We start from the raw sequence: 20,298 nt of genomic DNA on the forward strand, positions 1-20,298 counted from the left end.
GATGTTAAATTGAATGATTCTATAATTACGTATGCAAGTTGGCTTTTGCTATGAAGTTGAACTTCATCTCATCAAAGTGTAACTTGATTTTATAAAATATTCTTTCAAAAATTTTAAGTTTGCAGATGCTTCAAGAAGTTAAATCTTTTTCTCTTTTAAGATATAAGTTTTGTGAGGGGAGCTGGCCTGATTTGTTAGGCTCTGTTGCTTTGCTTGGTAACTTTTCTATGACTGAAAAAAGGGCTGAGGATTAAAAGAATTACTGGAGAGCACACATGTGAATTTGAGATAATCCTCATTATTCTGAATGATTTATGCTTCATGCTTCCTGATTTCTTGGCTTTCTTGGTAGCCCTTTTTGGCCCCCACATTTATTGAGATATATTTATTATATATAAATATTTAAATATCAATATATTTATTAACATATTGATATATTTATTTTGCTCCCCGATTTATTGAGATATAATTGACGTACAACATTATATACATTTAAGGTGTACAATGTGTTGATTTGATAGACATATTATAAAATGATTACCACAACAAGGTTAGTTAACATACCCTTCACCTCACATAATTACCATTTTATTGTTGTTGCGGTGGTTCTGAGAATATTAAAACTTTACCCTCATAACAACTTTCAGTATACAGTACAGTTATTGTTAACTACAGTCACCATGTTCTATCTTAGATCTCTGGAGCTTATTCATCTTATATAACTGAATGTACCCTTTGACCAACATCTCTCCATTTTTCCCAACCCCTTGACCCCTGGCAACTACCATTCTCTTCTGTTTCTATGAGTTCAATGTTTTTAGATTCCAAATATAAGTGAGATCATACAGTATTTGTCTTTCTCTGACTTATTTCACTTAGCATAATGCCCTCAAGGTCTATTCACGCTGTCACAAATGGTAGGATTTCTTCCTTTTCTTTTCTTTAAAGATTTATTTATTTATTTATTTATTCATTTATTTATTTATTTGAGAGAGGGAGACAAAGCATGAGCGGGGAGGGGGGAGGGGCAGAGGAAAAAGAAGGCTCTTTGGTGAGCAGGAGCCTGATGCAGGGCTTGAACCTAGAGCCCTAGGATAATAACTGAGTCAAAAGATGCTTAACTAAAAAAAAAAAAAAAAGATGCTTAACTGACTGAGCCATTCAGGTGCCCCTCCTTCTTTTGTTATGGCTGAATAAGATTCCATTGCATATAGACAGACATTTTCTTTATCCATTCATCTATCAATGGACATTTAGTTTATTAGTTTGTTTCCCTGTCTTGGGTATTGTAAATAATGTTTTGCAGTACTGTTTTGAAAGTCATCTCTGAAAACCTAGCACCTGTTCCTCCAGCCCTTGCAACAATGCTATAAATCTCTAATTCTCAGCCAACTAGAATAGATTTTCTTGTCCACAGAAGAACTTCAAATGATACGATAATTGGTACCAGAAGTGGCTGCTGACCTTAGAAATTCAAAGATGTAAATCTGGAACTGGTTGTTTAACCTGTTTAAATTTGAAAACAGTGAAGAGATCTGTTTACTTTGAGAAGATGTCTTGTGGGAGTCATCTGTAGTCTCTTAGAAAAAAGTACCTTTTGGAGATAGTTTTGACAGACCAAGTGGCTACTGCTGTAGCACAGTGTGATGGACAAAAGCAACAAAAGGGATGCAGAATGGGTAAATTACTTCTAATTATATTTAGTAGTTCTGAGACAGAAAATGGCAGGCTTAGAGTTTTAAGTTTAAGCCATGGCTAGAGAACCAGAGAATTCCAATGGTGGCCACATGATATCTTATCTCTTGTAGCCACAGTCTGGATCTGTAGATTTCTGATTTATAATGTGTGCTGAATTCATAGCTTCACCAGGCTTCAGAAATGACCTAGAAGCAATGGTCAACCCACTAACAATGAGCAACCCAAGTTAAATTATAGTCTCTAAATTTAATTTTCCGCTATGATGAAAATATTTCCAAATTATATATGATAAATGACTTGTATCCAGAATATAGAGAGAACTATTATGAGTCAGTAACAATAAGACAAACAACCCAGTTAAAAGTAGGACAAATATTTGAACAGATAGTTCACAAAAGAAGATATAGAAATGGTTAACAATAACATAGAATGAGCTCATCATTAGTCATGAAGGAAAACCAAATTAAAATCAGGAGGCACCACTACACACCCAATAGAATGGCTAAAATTTAAAGGCCTGACAATATCAAGTGTTGTAAAGCATAGGAAGCAATCGGATCACTCACTCATTGGTGATGGTTATGCAAATATAGTATAGATCCTTTGGAAAAACAGTTTGGCAAATTCTCATAACATCAAGCATACACATGGCATAAGACCCAGAAATTCCATTTTGGGTATTTTCCCAAGGAAGAAGAAACATATGTTCACACAAAAACGTGCGTATAAATATTTAGAGCAGATTTATTTATAACAGTCCAAAACTGGAAAGAACCCAAATGTCCATCAACCAGTGATTGGATGTTGTATATCTATGTAGTGTAATACTACTTAGCAACAGAAAGAGACAAGCTACTGATACATGCAAACTATGAACAAATCTCAAAAGCATGATGCTAGATTAAAGAAGCCAGGCACAAGAGGCAGCATGTTGCATGGTGCAGTTTATAAGACATTCTAAAAATCCAAAACTATAGGAAGAGAGAACAGATCATTTATTCCTGGAGATGAGGGTTAGAAGGAGAGGTCTGACCTCAAAGGCACATGAAGGAAACGTAGGGTGACGGAAATGCTCTATATCTTCATTGTAAGTGACAGTTACACAACTGTAAACATTTGTCAAAGATCATCCGCCACATATGTTAAAATAAAAAGGACCCCAAGATATAGACATGCTCAGTACAGACTAAGGTTGTGGGGAAAAAATTAAAACAGTAGCTTTAATTATTTTATGAACACTCTACACTTTGTCATAACAGTGTATTTTCAGAATGTGCTAGAATGATGCATTGGTTCAGAACATGGCTGTAAAAATCAAGCTGACTTTGGTCCAAGTTCTGGTTCTGCCATTTATTAGTAGAGTGATTTTATGCTAACTACTTCATGTGGGTTATTTAAGAACATTTAGAAAGAGCCTATGTGGAGAGACACACATATAAACAAATAAATTATATCATGTGAAAATAGCAGAAATAGAGCAAGTGTATGGCACAGTGATGGCAAAAAATGATAAATATTTCATCATGTTTGGAGAAGCCAATGAAGACTTTCTGGAGGAAATCATGAAGAAATTTTGAAAGAAAAATAGATGATGTTCAGGCTGATTAGGAGAGTGAAGGGCATAAATGTTATAGTGTACTTGGAGAATTATGAGCAGTTTGCTTTTTCTTTCTTTCTTTCTTTCTTTCTTTCTTTCTTTCTTTCTTTCTTTCTTTCTTTCCTTCTTTCTTTTGTTGAGTGATTAGAGAAGCTATTGCAATAGGGACGAGTCAGCCAGAATAAGCTCTTGAATGCTAATTTAAGAATGTTGTTGCATCTCATCATGCATTTAGTGGAGTGATCGGGAGCCAACAAGGAGGGAAACAAATTATAAATATTACTTTGGTCATCTTGGAGAAGGTGGATTGAAGCTAGGATGAAGCTAGAGGGTGATAGACCTGTTAGAAGTTTTGTTAGATGATATCAGGTAAAGGATGGTGACATTTAGTACTTGGACTATAGGAATGGAAAAGTGGGAATAAATTCAAGAGAGTTTTTGGGGAATCCACATAACTGAATATGAAGGATAATGGTTCTAAAATAACATTCAGAATTCATGCTTGGGTATCTATGTGGGTGGTATTTCCTCTTGATTAATAGAAAAGTATATTCCTAAGGGGAAATGATGAGTTTAGATGGGTAGTATTGATGTTTGAGATGCCTGTGGATGTCAGGTAGAGCTTTCCAGTAAGAGGAAGGATAAGTGAACCTAGAGCTCAGTACTGAAGCTGATGGGGAGCTATATGTATGACAGTTGAAGTCACAAAAATAAAAAAGATTACCCTGGAAAAGCATACAGTATGAGAAGGGAACCAGGGACAGAATCCTGGAAAATATCAACACTTAAGTCTGTATAGAAAATACCTTAAATGGTGGCCATAAAAGTAAGAGGAGGATCAGGGGTACCTGGGTGGCTCAATGGCAAAGCATCTGCCTTTGGCTCAGGTCATGATCCTGGGGTCCTGGAATCCAGTCCTGCATCAGGCTCCCCAGAGGGAGCCTGCTTCTGTGTCTCTGCTTCTCTCTCAGTGTCTCTCATGAATAAATAAATAAAATCTTAAAAAAAAAAAAAAAAGTAGGAGAATGATCGGGGGCAAGTAGTATCAAGGGAACCAAGGAAGGTGTTTCAAGAAGGTATCATCAAGAGTATTATTATATGCAGCAGTGCTGTCAAGGAAGATGAAGACAGCCAATGGATTGGAGTAGTTTTAATAGTGGGACCAAACAAGATCACTGTAGTTTTTTTTTTTTAATTTTTATTTATGATAGTCACATACAGAGAGAGAGAGGCAGAGACATAGGCAGAGGGAGAAGCAGGCTCCATGCACCGGGAGCCCGACATGGGATTCGATCCCGGGTCTCCAGGATTGCGCCCTGGGCCAAAGGCAGGCGCCAAACCGCTGCGCCACCCAGGGAATGGTGGTTAATGCATGTGGAAATATCAAATGCAGGCTACTCTTTTGGAAACTCATGGTCAAGAAGAGAAAGAGAAAAACGGAATGATAGCTAGAAAGAAATACATGTGGTTGAGAGGAGGTTTTTGTTTGTTTCTGTTTTTTTTTTTTTTGTATGAGGCAAAGGAGAGGTTTCACAGTATTCCTATATTGAAGGGGAAAAGGGTGGAAGAGAGGGAGAAAGTAGCTGAAGATCTAGGACTGCATTATTCAAGGTCCAATCAGGAGACAGAAATCACAAGTTATTTGACAGAAAAGTTAATATAAAGAATTCTTAAATACACAGAAAGCTATTTATCAGGTAATTTAGAGGTGATAAAAGGACATAAAGGGATATGAAAGAAGCAACTACAAGGAACATCTAACACTCTTAGGGCTGGGGGACCAGCAGAGGCAGGTAAGAGATGTGGAGTTTGAAAAGTGTGAAAAAAATTCAGCAGAGGGAGAGGTTTTTTTTCCTTGCTAAAGTCAATCAAAGAGTATTTTATGAAGATGGCATTTCAGCCGGGCTTAATTAAGTAGAAACAGAATTCCAGGAGTTACACAAGTTGCACATGGCCTGGCAAACAGGAGATGCTTAATAAATATTTGTTGATGAAACGATGAAGGGACAGTGAGCAAAATCCAGAGGAGAAAAGTATGGAAAAACTGGAGGAACAGTAAGTTTGACTGGTGCTTGTGTTGTGGGAGAGTGGTGGGCCGTGCAGATAGAACAGGATGGAGCAGACAGTTTTGAATACCAGGCTCATGAGTTCAGGCTTTATTTTAGGAAGCCAACTGAAGTTTGGGTAGGGGAGTGACCTGTCTAAAGCAATAATTCTGGGAAGGTTGATGTGTCTCTGGTATGGTGAATGAACAAGAAGGAGAGAGGAACCAAAGTCATCAGAAGCCAAAAAGGAGGACATGCATTGGGTGACAGGATGGAGGAGAGTGAGTGGATTCCAAACAAGATGAGGAGGGCCAGTGGACTTAACTGCTGATTGGAGGGGAAGGTGGAGGACGAAGAAGGGGAATGGAGATGTAGGCCGTTGGGAAGAATGACATAAAGTGGAATGAAAGGTGGAAGAGGAGATTGTCAAAGGACATGGTAAGTTCTGTGAGGGCCGACTGGACGCCCCAGTACGTCGAGGGTGTCCGTGCGGGCCTGGGGCTCCGTGGCGTCGGGGCAGGAAGTGGCCTTCGGGAGTCCCCTGCAGGGTGCTGGCCGAGGCCTGTCTTTGGGAGGGAGCAACAGCATCTGGGGGTGTGAATCCGGAGCCGGTCCTCCGGCTAGAAGCCGGGCTGGGCTGCACTGCCTGCTGACGTGGTGTTCACCCGGGCGGGCCTGCGACAGCCAGGAGGGGCAGGCGTCCACGTCCATCCTGCCTCAAGCCCCGGGCTCCAGGAGCGGAGGGCGCCCGACGCCCTTCCCCACCCACCCCTCGCCTAAGGCTGGACCGCGAGCGCCTGGGGCTGCGGGCGCGAGCTTCCCCGGCGGCGGCGCGCGCTCCCCTGCGCGCAGGCGCGGCCCGGTCGCCTAGCAACCAAGAACAACAGTGCCTAGGAGACGGGCGCCGGCGCGGCAGGTGCAGCTCTCCCGGTCTGAGGGGCCGCGGCTCCGAGGGATCTCCTGGCAGGTAAAGGCAGGCGTGCGGCTGCGCAGCCACTCCCGCTGTTTGGAGAGGCCCAGGGCCGAGGCCTCCGCAGGACGTGGGCAAGGAGAAGGTGCCCCGCCGGTGGGGTCATCTGGTCCAGCTGAGGGTGCGAACACTTTGGAGGGGTTGTCGGTCCCCGCCCTCTCCCCACAGTATTAGACGGGGGTCGGGGTGGGTTTCAGAAGCATCCTGGCCACCTTCCATTTAACAGGTGATGAAACTGAGGCCCGGAAAGGGGATCAGAGGGTCTAAGATTTCATTACTTGACTCTCAGCAACTCAAGAAGCCAGTCCCCACTTGCTCTAGCCTCTCTCCTCCCCTTCAACTTTTCTGAAAAAAAGGTCTCCCCATTGGAAAACACTTAAGGTCGTGTAGTCTGAAAGCTCACAAAGTAGTACAAATGGTTGATACATTTGTGGGGGGAAAATGTGGCTCCGTTCTAATAATCGAGAAAATGCGCATTGAAAGCAGAATTGTTTTCATACTCAAGGCCATGAAGTTCATGCCTTTTCATCCAATTATTTGACTTTATCTTAAAGAATCAGTTGCGATGTGGATGAACATTTTACGTGTAAGGATGTTCATTGCAGCCGTATCCATAATCTCAGGAAATTGGAAACAAATGCTCAACAATAGGGGACTGTCTAGATAAACAGTGAATTTTACAATTTTATTTTATTTTGTACTTTTTTGTTTTTTTTAAAAAAATATTCTATTTAAATTCAATTTACCAACATATAGTACAATATTATTTTAAATGACATGATATGCTGATTCATTGGAGATAATTGAAGCAATAAATGGAGATGGAGAGTTCATGAACTTGTCCATTGGTTTAAGAATATATAGGAAAATGGTTCCAGGAAGGGAAGTTGAGAATAGGAGCTAGAAATCCAGATAGGATGGTAAAATCACTATAGAAAACACACAAAAAAAGGAACTGTATTGAAATAGTGACGATCCCCTTGAGTTTTTTTTCCTGAGTGATTTTTTTTTATAATCCCGTGAATCCTTGTTTTCAAATCTTCTGTAATGAAATGTATTACCTCTATAAGTGGACAGTAGACACACAACTATACACTTAAATATGATTAAAATGTTAAATTTTACATTATGTTTATTTCAGCACATTAAAAAACATCAATGGGCAGGTGGTAAAATAGTCAAGGAAAGTAGGTTTGCTTCAAACAGTCAAAGGGATTTATTTTCTTAATTTGACATCTCTGAAGCTTTAAAGAAAAACAAATTTTAAAAGAATAAAATAAGGTAATTTGGTTGTATCATGTTGATTTTAAGTGAAATGTTGAATTTACAAAGCTAAAAAAAACACTTTAGGGTTATTTCTGAGGCTCATTGCCCCCCTGGTTCTGTGTCAGTTGTATAATTTCTCCCTCATTAACTATTATGCTCAGTATGACAATAAAAACACTAAATGCTTCCTACCTCACGTATTCCTAGGATCAGCTCCATTGCTATAATCCTGAGTTAAGGCTCTTCTAACCTCTGTACTCTTGAATATGCAATTATTCAAAGCCACTATCCTGAAATGGGAAAAATAAGTTCCTGAGTGAAAATCAGATGACGTACAGTAATTTTGTGCGGGTGTAATTCAGGTCCTTCTAAAACATTATTCATAAGCAGTTCTTATGTAAATCAAAGGCTGCTATATCTTGGAATTGGTTGCAAAGAGCTCTGAAATTTCTTTTTCCTAGAGATTAGTCATAGGATAGATTTTCATTTGTCCAGAATAATTTCTTTGCATCTGCCTGGAATATTATAGACACAAAGTCTAAGGTCTTTGTGCTTTTTAAGCATCCATGAAATATGTTTCAGTTTTGAAAAAAATATTGCTTCTAAAATCTGAAACCTGAAAAATTAACATTAAATGTTTTTAATATTAAATTACATTTGAAAACAATTTTCTCATTTTTCAAGAATTTCCAGGTGTACAAACTGCTGAATAATTTCAAATGCTTAACTTCAAAATTTTTTATGATTAAAATTATATTTAATGGAGAATGTGGGTACATTTCAGTGTTTAATATATTGGATATAATATGAGGTAGTGCATAACAGCGTAAACTTGCCCAGACCCTCAAAAATCTTGAAATCTGTGACCTGAACTTAGGAACCTGGATATCTTTCAGAAATCCTTAGGAGTTTCTATGAACATGTGACTTTTTAAGGTATGTGATAAATTCTGATTAGTGTTTCTAATGCTAGGAGTTGCATTTGTGCCTTGACAAACGATCTAAACTAACTCTGATATTGTAGATTCTCCCCAAGATTTTCGACTTCCTAGAATTTCTCTGGAAGCTATAGTCATTTCCTTGAGACTAGTTTATACCATCTGAGATTGTGCAAATGCCAAACATAACCCCACAAACTCTCATTGGAGAAAATTCTGAAGATGTCTAGGGTTATTCTAACAGTCATCAACACCTTAGAAAACTCTCTATACCCAGGTGGTTACTCCTCTGTAGTATATCAACTCTGAGTACCAATCCTTTGACTTTTTGTCTGTATAGGCATGGACATACAAGGGCAGATGGAAAAAGGTCCTGCAAGCAGTAACCCCAGAATCTCTTCAGACTCTCAATTAATTTTTTTTTGAACTATGGATTATATTAGAGAAAACTTCCAGATATCTGGGGAATTGACACAAATGTTAGTTTGGAGTTGGTATGTCTTCGGTATCATTCATACAATCATACTCTCAGGAAAAAACAGTTAATGATTTTTATGAATATTGAATGCCTATTCTGTACCGTACACTGTTGGGATAAGATCAGTGCGAGAAAGCAGACAAAACTCCATCCCTTTGTGGCAAAAGATTCTTGCAGATCTCAAAAGTAACTTGGATGTAGTCTCCCAAATTATCCAGAAGTGAGCTGTAAACATGGCAACTGTTTCCTATTTTGTAAGTAAAAGTTATGTCACTAATTTATTCTCTTCCTTACAAACTGAAAGCCAGGACTAGTGTTCAACAATCTTATCAATAGGTTCCTTAAAAGTTGCAGAATTTGAAATAGGAATGTAGGTAACATATTTATACATGTATAATAATGTACATGTATTGTGTATTCTCTTTTTGGGTAAAATTAAATGAGGAAATAAATCTCCTGCTAAGGGCATAGGTGGGGATTCCTGGGTGGCTCAGCAGTTAAGCGCCTGCCTTTGGCCCAGGGCGTGATCCTGGAGTCCTGGGATCAAGTCCCACATCGGGCCCCCTGCATGGAGCCTGCTTCTCCCTCTGCCTGTGTCTCTGCCTCTCTCTCTCTCTGTGTCTCTTATCAATCAATAAATAAAATCTTAAAAAAAAAAGGGAATAGGTAATTACAATGTATTGTAATTATAATTACAATTGTAATCACAATACATTGTAATTGTGTATACAATGTACAAATGACACCTTTTTTTTTTTTTTTTAAAGTAGGCTCCACACCCAGCGTGGAGCCTAACATGGGGCCTGAACTCACAACCCTGAGATCAAGACCTGAGCTGAGATCAAGAGTCAGATGCTTAATCAACTGAGCCACCCGGGCTCCCCTACAAATGACATTTTTAACTATTTATTGCATCTTTTTCCAGAATGGGTAAAAAGATAAAGAAGGAAGCAGAACCTCCTCCTAAGGATGTGGTAAGTTTCTGATTTGAATATTATAGCAGCACATTAACAACCAGTTTTAAAAATAAATTGTTCAGTTTGGCACATACCAGTATATACATGAGTACACAGTGGCAGAAGTCCAAAGTCTGACTAATGATAAGATTAGAGAAATCTAACATTATATAAACAAACATTTACAATGTTGTCATTACATAATTAGCACAATTAGAGAGTAATTATTAGCTTTTCCAGAATGTGGATGGCATGTTTATAAGCCTAGTTAATGAACAAATAGTTTTGGTTTGTGCTTTTAAATATCTTAAATTTATATTTGCCTGTCTCTCATTAATGTTAATCAAGTGAATTTTCAAAAATACCTAGAGTTTATGCTATAGCTATTAAATGTACATATAAGATTGTCTGAAGATGACCATTTGGACATTAGAAGTCTTGTATTTTCCAGTTCTATGGAGGGAAAACTCTGGGTTCATCCACTTTTTCTATTCCAAATATTTGAGTAATGTATTGCCTGCAACACAAAACCCTGTGTCTCCTAAAAGAATGGTTTTATCTTATTTCTTTAAAGTTTATGAATTACCAAGAGATTGTGTTAAAAATAGAAAATTAACTTGGACAGTTTTCAATGTAGAAACTTATTTTGAAACAGACATTTGGTGTAATTTTCTTCAAATAAAATGAAAAAAAAAAAAAACCTCTTAGAGTTGGTCAGTAGACTCACAGGATTTTATAGTTTGAGAGAAGCTCAGCTTAATGCAGGGTCTTCTCAACAGCACTAGAGCTTTGTAGCTACAAATGTCCCAGCTCTGCCTCTCATGAGCTGTGTTATTTGGCACAGTTGCCAAATGTGGCTGAATTATTTCAGTTCTTTACAAAAATTTCTTCAATGCAAATTATAATATCCAATTCATTTTGGTTGTTGTGTGAATTAAGATGAAATAAAACACATCAAGTTTTCAGTACCTTGCACATAGTTAACACTAGTAAATAAAACCTATTATTATGGGACTCCTTTAGACTCTGATACACACACACGCATACGCACGCACACACACCCCTATGTAACTTCTTAGGTATGATCCTTCAATGCAGTTGAGAATAAAGACTGCAAAAGCATCCGTCTGCCCAGTTCTAGGAAAGCTTTGCAGAGATAGATGGTCATTGTGGTTCATGATGCATTTTCATCATTCTAGTTCTCCCTTTGGACATACTCCTAAAATATTGCAAATTCTCTCCTTATTTTTTCATTGTAACCTAAGTTTGCATTACTCCTTTTTACTGCAACATAGCATTATTTTTTCAAGATTTTATTTTATTTTATTAAAGATCTATCTATCTATCTATCTATCTATCTATCTATCTATCTATCATCTATCTATCTATCTCTATCTGATGGAGAGAAAGAGAGAGCATGTGCCCAGGGAAGGGCAGAGGGAAAACTCTCAGGCAGACTCCCTGCAGAATTCAGAGCCTGATGGGAGCTCGATCCCAGGACCCTGAGATCATGACCTGAGCTGAAATCAAGAATTAGACACGTAATGAACTGAGCCACCTAGGTTCCCCAAGATTTTTTTTTTTAAAGATTTTACTTATTTATTCATGAGAGACACAGAGATAGAGATAGAGATAGATGATAGATTAGATAGATAGATAGATAGATAGATAGATAGATAGAGAAAGCCAGAGACACAGGCAGAGGGAGAAGCAGGCTCCATGCAGGGAGCCCAATGTGGGACTCATCCCAGGTCTCCAGGATCAGGCCCTGGGCTGAAGGCGGCGCTAAACTGCTGAGCCACCTGGGCTGCCCTATTGTTGTAATTTTGATAGGGATTACATCAAGTATCCCTCCATAGATGAATAGATAGAGAAGATGGTATATATGTGTGTGTGTGTGTGTGTGTGTGTGTGTATAATGGAATATTAGCCATAAAAAGATTGTCACCTTGCTATATAATGCTGACCTGCACAAGCTGGCTGTCAATATGGTCCCCTTCCCCCACCTGCACTTCTTCATGCCCGGCTTCTCCCCACTGACCAGCCGAGGTAGCCAGCAGTACGGGCCCTGATGGTGCCCGAGCTCACCCAGCAGATGTTTGATGCTAAGAACATGATGGCTGCCTGTGACCCCCGCCATGCCGCTACCTGACTGTGGCCACAGTATTCAGGGGCCGCATGTCCATGCAGGAGGTGGACGAGCAGATGCTGAACGTCTAAAACAAGAACAGCAGCTACCTCGTGGAGTGGATCCCCAACAATGTGAAAACAGCTGTCTGTGACATCCCACCCTGGGGGCCAAAGATGTCCGCCACCTTCATGGCAACAGCATGGCCATCCAGGAGCTGTTCAAGTGCATCTCAGAGCAGTTCACGGCCATGTTCCGGCACAAGGCCTTCCTACACTGGTACACGGGTGAGGGCATGGACGAGATGGAGTTCAGGGAGGCCGAGAGCACATGAATGACCTGGTGTCCGAGTACCAGCAGTACCAGGATGCCACCGCCGAGGAGGAGGGGGAGTTCGAGGAGGAGGTGGAGGAGGAGGTGGCCTAGAGCTGATACCTGGGGAAGCGCGTGGAAGCCGTGTGAACTCTTTATTCGCTCACAACCTGTTATCTGATAGCCGTGTCTCTGTGTGTACTCGCTCTTTTTCCTGTCTGGACGTCACATGCTGTACCATTAAAGCATTTTCACAGTGAAAAAAAAAAAAAATGAAGTAAGTCAGACAAAGAAAGACAAATACCGAATGATTTCAGACATATGTGGAATTTAAGGAAAAACCAAATGAACAAACAAAACAAGAGACAACAAAGAAACAGACTTTAAATTCGGAGAACAAACTGGTGGTTACCCGCCAGAGGGGAGATAGGTGCTGAATGAGTGAGATAAAAGGGATTAAAGAGTACACTTATCTTGATGAGAACTGAGAAATGTGTAGAATTGTTGAATCATTATATTGTACATGTGAAATTAATATAACACCCTATGTTAATTATATTTTTCTTAAAAGTAGAGTAAGACCAAAAAAAAATTAAAAATGGCCAGGCTGTGTTACAATTGCCAGTGGTCCTTGACTATTGCCTGTCCTCAGGGTCCTTCCATTCTTCTCCTACTCTGACTTTATGTTAATAAAGCTGATAGAGTATCATTGAAGTACGTAACCACTCTCTATCTTGTCAATTCAAATACTTCAAAACAGTATTTAAATTTAAACACAAAAGTTCAGAAAGTTTAAACACAATTTAGATAGTTTAAATTTTGTTAGATTTCTGGACTCTCTAATTTTTAGTTAAAATTAAACTATCTAAATTGTGTTTAAACTTTCTGAACTTGGAATTTGTTCCAAGGTGTACCTCTTCAAAGTCTACAAATGTTTTCTTGTACAGATTTTAAAGGAAAAGCAAATTTAAAAGATAGATATATAACTGCTTAAGAATATAAACTTTCCTGTGTCAACTAATAACAACTTCCTTCTTCTAAAGTTCCTAAAAACATTATTTCCAGAGATTTGTATTTTCATTGGTCTTTTTTTTTTTTTTTTTAAGTCTTTCACCTACTATTTAAAATGGGTCTTGGGGACAGAAAGATGTTCAGTTATATGGTTAAAACAAAAATTTCCTTTGCTTTTCTTAATTTTCTCATTGTCAAACATATCTTTAATATAGGTATATATGGTTTCTTGACCTCCATTTCTTCTCATGAAAGTGACCACTAGCTTGGATGTGGGGAAGACAGAGTTTGAACTAGCAATGCAACTATACTCTGCCTTCCCATATCATTTCCATGTCTGGCTGAAAGGTTGTTTGTGATGTTTTAATAAAAGGCAAACTTTCCATGGAATGATTGCTTAAGAGAGTTGATAACAGAAACGACTTTAATAGACAATATTTAACATAAGACAAGATATTCAGTGACTAAGAACACAGGATCTGGAGTTATATTGCTAGTGACTGAATCTTCACTCCATCATCTGCCATTTATATCTGGGGCAAAGTTCTCAATTTCTGTATACTCCAGAGAGGATGTCATGATATCCACTTCATATCTACTCACAGCAGTGAGGAAAGGTTAGATAAATATAAGACCCTTAGAACAGTGCTTGGCACTAGATAAGAACTTAGTAAAAGTTGTTATTTTTAATGATGTAGTTGAGTGTGCTCTTCGTCATTCTATACAACTTTAGAATCTTTATGAATTGTCAAAGAAGGCAGGGATATCAGCTGTGGTAGACCACCTGGCCACTGAAGTTCATGGTCAAGTCTTCAAGTTTATGAGCATGGAACTTTTATTTTCCTGACATTTCAATGGAAATTGAGTTTCAGTGGATAAACTCACACCACCTAAACTTACAAGGGACAAGCCCTGGTTCTGGAATCTCAATAAGCATCAAGTTAACTGAACATTTATGTTAATGGGTCAGCAGCTTCTCTTTGTCGTTTGGTGCTTATGGGGGAGTTAAATTCAGTGAATATTGAGTTAGAGCAATAGGCAATAGCAGAACCGGTTTTCTCATCTGGGCAAGCAAACCCAGTTCCTTGTAAGAGTGGGATATCTCCAGAGACTTGTTTTTCCTGGATGCTTTCATCAACCTCAGAATGTAACCCTTAACCCTCTGTCACCAACTGCCAAAACTGCTTGAACTTATTTCAGAAATGAAGCTTTTTGGGAATTTATTTTCCTGTCTTTCTCCCTTGTCACAGATAAATATAGATAAATGTCATGGTTTAATAAAAATTAGTATAAATTGATAAACATATGCAAAACTATATAAATAATTATCAGCTTGCTTACCTGGATCTAAACATTTAATTCAGGTGGTAAAGAAAACTAGAAACCATTTTATTTTAAATGTTTTCATTTTAACTTTTACACTTTTTTTAAAAAAACAGATTTTAGGGATCCCTGGGTGGCGCAGCGGTTTGGCGCCTGCCTTTGGCCCGGGGCACGATCCTGGAGACCCGGGATCGAATCCCACATCGGGCTGCCGGTGCATGGAGCCCGCTTCTCCCTCTGCCTGTGTCTCTGCCTCTCTCTCTCTCTCTCTGTGACTATCATAAATAAATAAAAATTGAAAAAAATTAAAAAAAATAAAAACAGATTTTAACTGATGTCTAGATGTTCTACTAAATGTTCATACCAGAGCAATACAGTTTGATCCCTTCTGTTTATCTCTTTTCCTGTGTAATTGGTTCCTTGTGATCTGAGACCACTGATGTAGCAAACACATTCCAAAAGACATCAAAAAAGCCTTTTATTTGCCCTTATCGGTACCATAAAAATCACTAAACTGTCATGATTTATGTGTTTTCACGGAGTTCAACTTTATAGTTTTGTATTCTTTTAGACCTGTGCTTAAGCAGTAGTCACTAGTCATGTATGGCTATTTAAATTTAAATTTATAATTAAAGTTAAATTAATTGGTTGGGTTTTTTTTTCTAATGTACAAAAAGGGGAATCCAGTGGAAGTTTACAAGTAAAGGATTAGTGACATCTTATTTATATTTAAAACAAAAAGCATAAGATCATTCTAAAATTAACAACAAAAAATTAAATGAAAAATTCCTCAGTCACATTATATACTTCAAGTGCTCAAATGCCTCATGTGGCTTGTGACTGCTGTATTGGACAATGCAGAATCAGAACATTTCCATTGTTGAAGTTCTACTGGGCAGCACTATTCTAGACAATCTTGTTTCCTTCACAGAGATATAAAAATATCTTTATAAGTCTATGGCTTCTCTAATTGAGCTTAAGATTTAAAATTTAGTCAAAATGCTTCCCCTTTATTTCACTCTTTCTATAAATAACTTTGGTTTATCATTTATTTTGTGTAGAGCGTGAAATTATAATTTCACAACCAGCTTGTTGGTGACTGACTGTGAGTTCCTCACAGGAAAGCAGATGGGATATGTAATTACAACACAGTATTATTTATTTAGTTGTGTGGCATTCTGTTATAGCTATCATTTTATTCTCAGCACCTTTTTTAATAAAAAATTACTATAATGCTGTAGGCTCTGTAGGAGAAACAAATGTCATGCCAAGTTTCTCCACTCTCTGCCAAAAATTGGTATTTCTCCCCTTTTAACAGCTCTTTAGATTGTGACTCTCACAGTTTGAATCTTCCCTTTAAGCTTCTTGTACCCCGTATCACCTTTTTCTTAATGATGACCAGAAGATATGGAAAAATACTGAAATGTTTTCTCAACCATTAAAGAAGGATTAAGGTATTTATGATAGTTTTAGTTTAAATATGTTTTTATGTACTCCTTTAACAATTGTAGTCATTGTGTGGAGATCATGACATATTCTTGTTTTAACATGGCATATTCGGGGACGCCTGGGTGGCTCAGCAGTGGAGTGTCTGCCTTTCATTCAGGGCATGATCCTGGAGTCCTGGGATCAAGTCCCATTGGGCACCCCGTATGGAGCCTACTTTTCCCTCTGTCTGTGTCTCTGCCTCTCTCTACTCTCATGAATAAAAAATTAAAATCTTAAAAAAAATCATAGCATATTCATTCACAGGCTCCTAAAGGCAGATTTAAAAATATTGAAATACCAGAATAGCAAATGTCCTAGCTGGCAGAAACAGTCACTTAATAAGTAATAGTATAATTCAGATAGTAATAAGATCAATGAGGAAAAATAAAGTAGGATATAAAAGATGGAGAGTGATCAGGCTACTTTAAATAAAATCCATGTCAGGGCAAGCTTTCCCAGTGGGGTCACATTTAAGAAAGACAAACGGAATGAGGAAGTACACTCTGCAAATATCCGGAGAGAGTATCCCAGTTAGTATGAGTGAGAAATGCCAAGAAAGTTTGTATGACTAGAAATTAGAAAGCAGGGAGTAGGAGGTAGGTACCAAAGGTGGTGGGACAGTGGTGATCATGTAGGGCCCTCTTGGCTATATTAAGGAGATTGGATATTTTTTGGAATGTGCAAAGAAAGGGAATCTAGTGGACGGCTACAAGTAGAAGATTACCGACATGTCTATTTAAAATAAAAAGCATAAGATCATTCTAGCTACAATGTGAAAGAACAGTGATACCTGGAAGACCAGTTTGGAGGCTGTTACAGAGGAGCCATAAACTATGCAGCTAGGCCCAGGTGGTAACTATGGAGAAGGCAAGAAGTGGCCATAGTGGGGATCCATGTTGAGGGTAGAGTTGACAGGATGCTGATGGACTGCATGTGAGGTGTAAGGAGAAGAGGAGTGGGGAGATGTTTCAACATTCTTGGCTTGAGCAACTGAGTAAACATAAGACACATACACTAAAGAGACGATGCAATGTATTAAGTGCTGCCATAGGGAAGTTCAGAGGAATATAGCTGTGTAAAAACAAAACAAAACAACCCCCCCAAACAACAACCACCACCACCACCACCCCACCACCACCCCACCACCATCACCACCACCACCACCAAGGATTTTCAACACTGAAACTACCATGGAATAAAAAGCAATAAGAAATTTATCTGGAAGGATGGAGGCCTGATAATTAAAGCAGCTTTAAGCTTCTACAGTTTCAAGTACTGTTTATCATTTTAATTCTCTAGAAATGAGATAAAAATGTCAAAAATGATAGGTGACGTGGTGATCACTGATGATGATCTTTGGTGAACCTATGAGGATGAAAGTCAGTTTGGCAATGTGAGAGGGAGAAAATAGAGAAAAATCAATAGTTCTTAGGAGTGAAAGGGAAGGCAAGATAGGATAGCATCTGAAAGGTGATTAATATCTAGGGAAAGATTATTTTTGTTTTAAAATAAGAGACTTTTGAGAAGTCAGAGTTTAGAGAAGTGAAGGTGGCTGGCATGTGCATGGCAGAGTGCCAGAGAGGAGGGAAATACATAGAAAAATAGCACCAGAAATTTGGGTAATGGTCCCCTTAATTCCTTGAAGTCTAAGCTGCACAGGGTGAAACTCATGCTCATGACAAAGAACAGGCATGAACAACTATCAGGGAGCTGTAAGCTGAATAATTTTTAGACCCATACAGATCTGAAATACATTCTAATTTTGATCCAAAAGATTGGAGAGATCTTACTGAACATCTGGGGTATTAAATAGAGCCCCAGGAAGGTCATGCCTTAGTAGTAGTATGGCTAACCCAGCCCTAGAGCAAAGACTTCCCCAAACCTGCTATAATAATGCTTTAAAACAGGCCTTAAATAGATCAAACTGAACCATAAAACTGTCTAGTAGAAAAAAATTCAACATCCTTTAAGAGAAACTCGCTCTGCCCAAAGAGTTTGGACACTCAGCAACATAATTTTCACATGTTCAGTAGCCAATAAAAATAATTATTATATGCAAAGAAAAATGTGACCCATAATCAGAAGAAAACTCAGTTGATAACCCAATAGAGGAGATAAATTGGATACTAAAAAAAAAAAATAAAAAAAATAAAATTCAATTTTCCAAAAGAAGACAGGAAAAAGGAAACCAGGGACCAAATCAGAAAAAGAGAAAACAACTAACAGAATGGTCCACTAAAACCCAATCATAGGGATGCCTGGGTGGCTCAATGGTTGAGCATCTGCCTTCGGCTCAGGGCATGATCCCAGAGCGCTGGAATCAAGTCCTACATATCAGGCTCCCTCTTCCTCTGCCTATGTCTCTGCCTCTCTGTGTCTCTCAAATAAATTTAAAAAGGGATGCCTGGGTGGCTCAGCGGTTGAGTGTCTGCCTTTGGTTTAAGGCATGATCCCAGATTCCTGGGATAGAGTCCCACCTCAGACTCCTTGCATGGAGCCTGCTTCTCCTCCCTCTGCCTGTGTGTCTCTGCCTCTCTTCCTGTGTCTCTAATGAATAAATAAAATATTTTTTTAAAAAATAATTTAAAAAAATCTTTAAAAAAACAAACCCAGGCAGCCAGGGTGGCTCAATGGTTTAGCGCCACCTTCAGCCCTGGGTGTGATCCTGGAGACCCAGGATCAGGTCCCACTTCTAGCTCCCTGCATGGAGCCCACTTCTCCCTCTGCCTGTGTCTCTGCCTCTCTCTCTCTCTCTCTCTCTCTCTCTCTCTGTGTGTGTCTCTCATGAATAAATAAAATCTTAAAAAAAAACCCAATCAGTAACTATATTAAATGTAAATGATTAAATATTCTAATTAAAAGCAAGAGATTGTCAAACTGAATAAAAAAACAAGACCCAAACTATAAGCTGTCTACAAGAAATCTACTATATTTTTAAAATATTTTATTTATTGATTGATGAGAGACACAAAGAAAGAGGCAGAGACATAGGCAGAGGGAGAAGCAGGCTCCATGCAGGGATACTGATATGGGACTTGATCCCAGGACTCTGGAATCATACCCTGAGCTGAAGACAGATGCTCAACCACTGAGCCACCCAGGCATCCCCAAGAAATCTACTTTAAATATAAAGATATGGATAGGCTAAAAGTAAAAATATGGAAAAAGAGATACTGAAATAATCATAAGAAAGATAGAGTGCCTATATTAATACTAGATGAATTATATAACAAGGCAAATAATATTACCAGAGAAAAAGAGATACATATCATCATAATAAAAAAGTTATTTGTAAGAGAAATAATGATCCTAAATGTTGTTCACCTAATAACACTTGTCTAAAATACATGAAGGAAAAAGATATTAGTTGCCATAGCATCAGAAACAATGAAATATTTAGAAATAAGTTCAACAAAATAAATGCAATGCTTATATGCTGAAAACTATAAAACATTGCTAAGATAAATTAAGAAAGACAAATAAGTGAAGAGATATACTATGCTGGATACAGATACATTGCTGGTGGGAACACAAGATAGTAACACTACTTTGGAAAAAAAATTAAGGGCATCTAGGTGGCTGAGTGGTTAAGCATCTGCCTTCAGCTCAGGTTGTGATCCTAGGGTCCTGGGACAGAGTCCTGCATCGGGCTCCCCACAGGGAGCCTGCTTCTACCCTCTGCCTCTCTGTGTGTCTCTGTGAGTCTCTCATGAATAAATAAATAAAATCTTTTTAAAATTATTTTTTTGGTAAAGTTAAACATGCACTACCAGACAAGCCAGAAATTCTACCCCTAGGTATTTACTCAAGAGAAATGAAAACACATATCTACAAGAAGACTTATATGAAAATTCCCATTGCAGCTTTATTCATAATGGTCCCAAATGGAAACAACCCATAGGTCCATCAATTAATTGAGTGGATAAACAAATTGTGTTGTATTCATACAATGAGATACTACTCATCAGTAAAAAGGAATGAATAACCGATACATGGAACAATCTGGATGAATTTCATAAGCATTCTGGCAAATGAAAGGAGCCATACATAAAGGGTACCTATGTGATAATTTCATATTAAATAGTTGGA

At 38.4% G+C, this 20,298-nt stretch overlaps 1 protein-coding gene across 5 annotated transcripts in view; it reads left to right on the plus strand.

The window, feature by feature from the left end:
• The first annotated feature begins 6,251 nt into the window (after positions 1-6,251).
• Positions 6,252-20,298, plus strand: part of ARMC3 (armadillo repeat containing 3) — a 100,625-nt gene continuing 86,578 nt past the window's right edge. For 2 of the 5 annotated variants that reach the window (XM_041765109.1, XM_041765111.1), the window contains exons 1-2: positions 6,252-6,307; positions 9,917-9,965. In XM_041765109.1, the coding sequence (XP_041621043.1) occupies positions 9,918-9,965 (48 nt within the window). In that variant the 5' untranslated portion in view covers positions 6,252-6,307; position 9,917. Of the gene's footprint in view, positions 6,308-9,916; positions 9,966-20,298 lie in introns of those variants that run through there. The other 3 variants (XM_041765112.1, XM_041765110.1, XM_041765114.1) reach the window with 3 other exon arrangements.

Source organism: Vulpes lagopus, chromosome 8, assembly GCF_018345385.1.
Source record: "Vulpes lagopus strain Blue_001 chromosome 8, ASM1834538v1, whole genome shotgun sequence".
NCBI classification, from domain to species: domain Eukaryota; kingdom Metazoa; phylum Chordata; class Mammalia; order Carnivora; family Canidae; genus Vulpes; species Vulpes lagopus.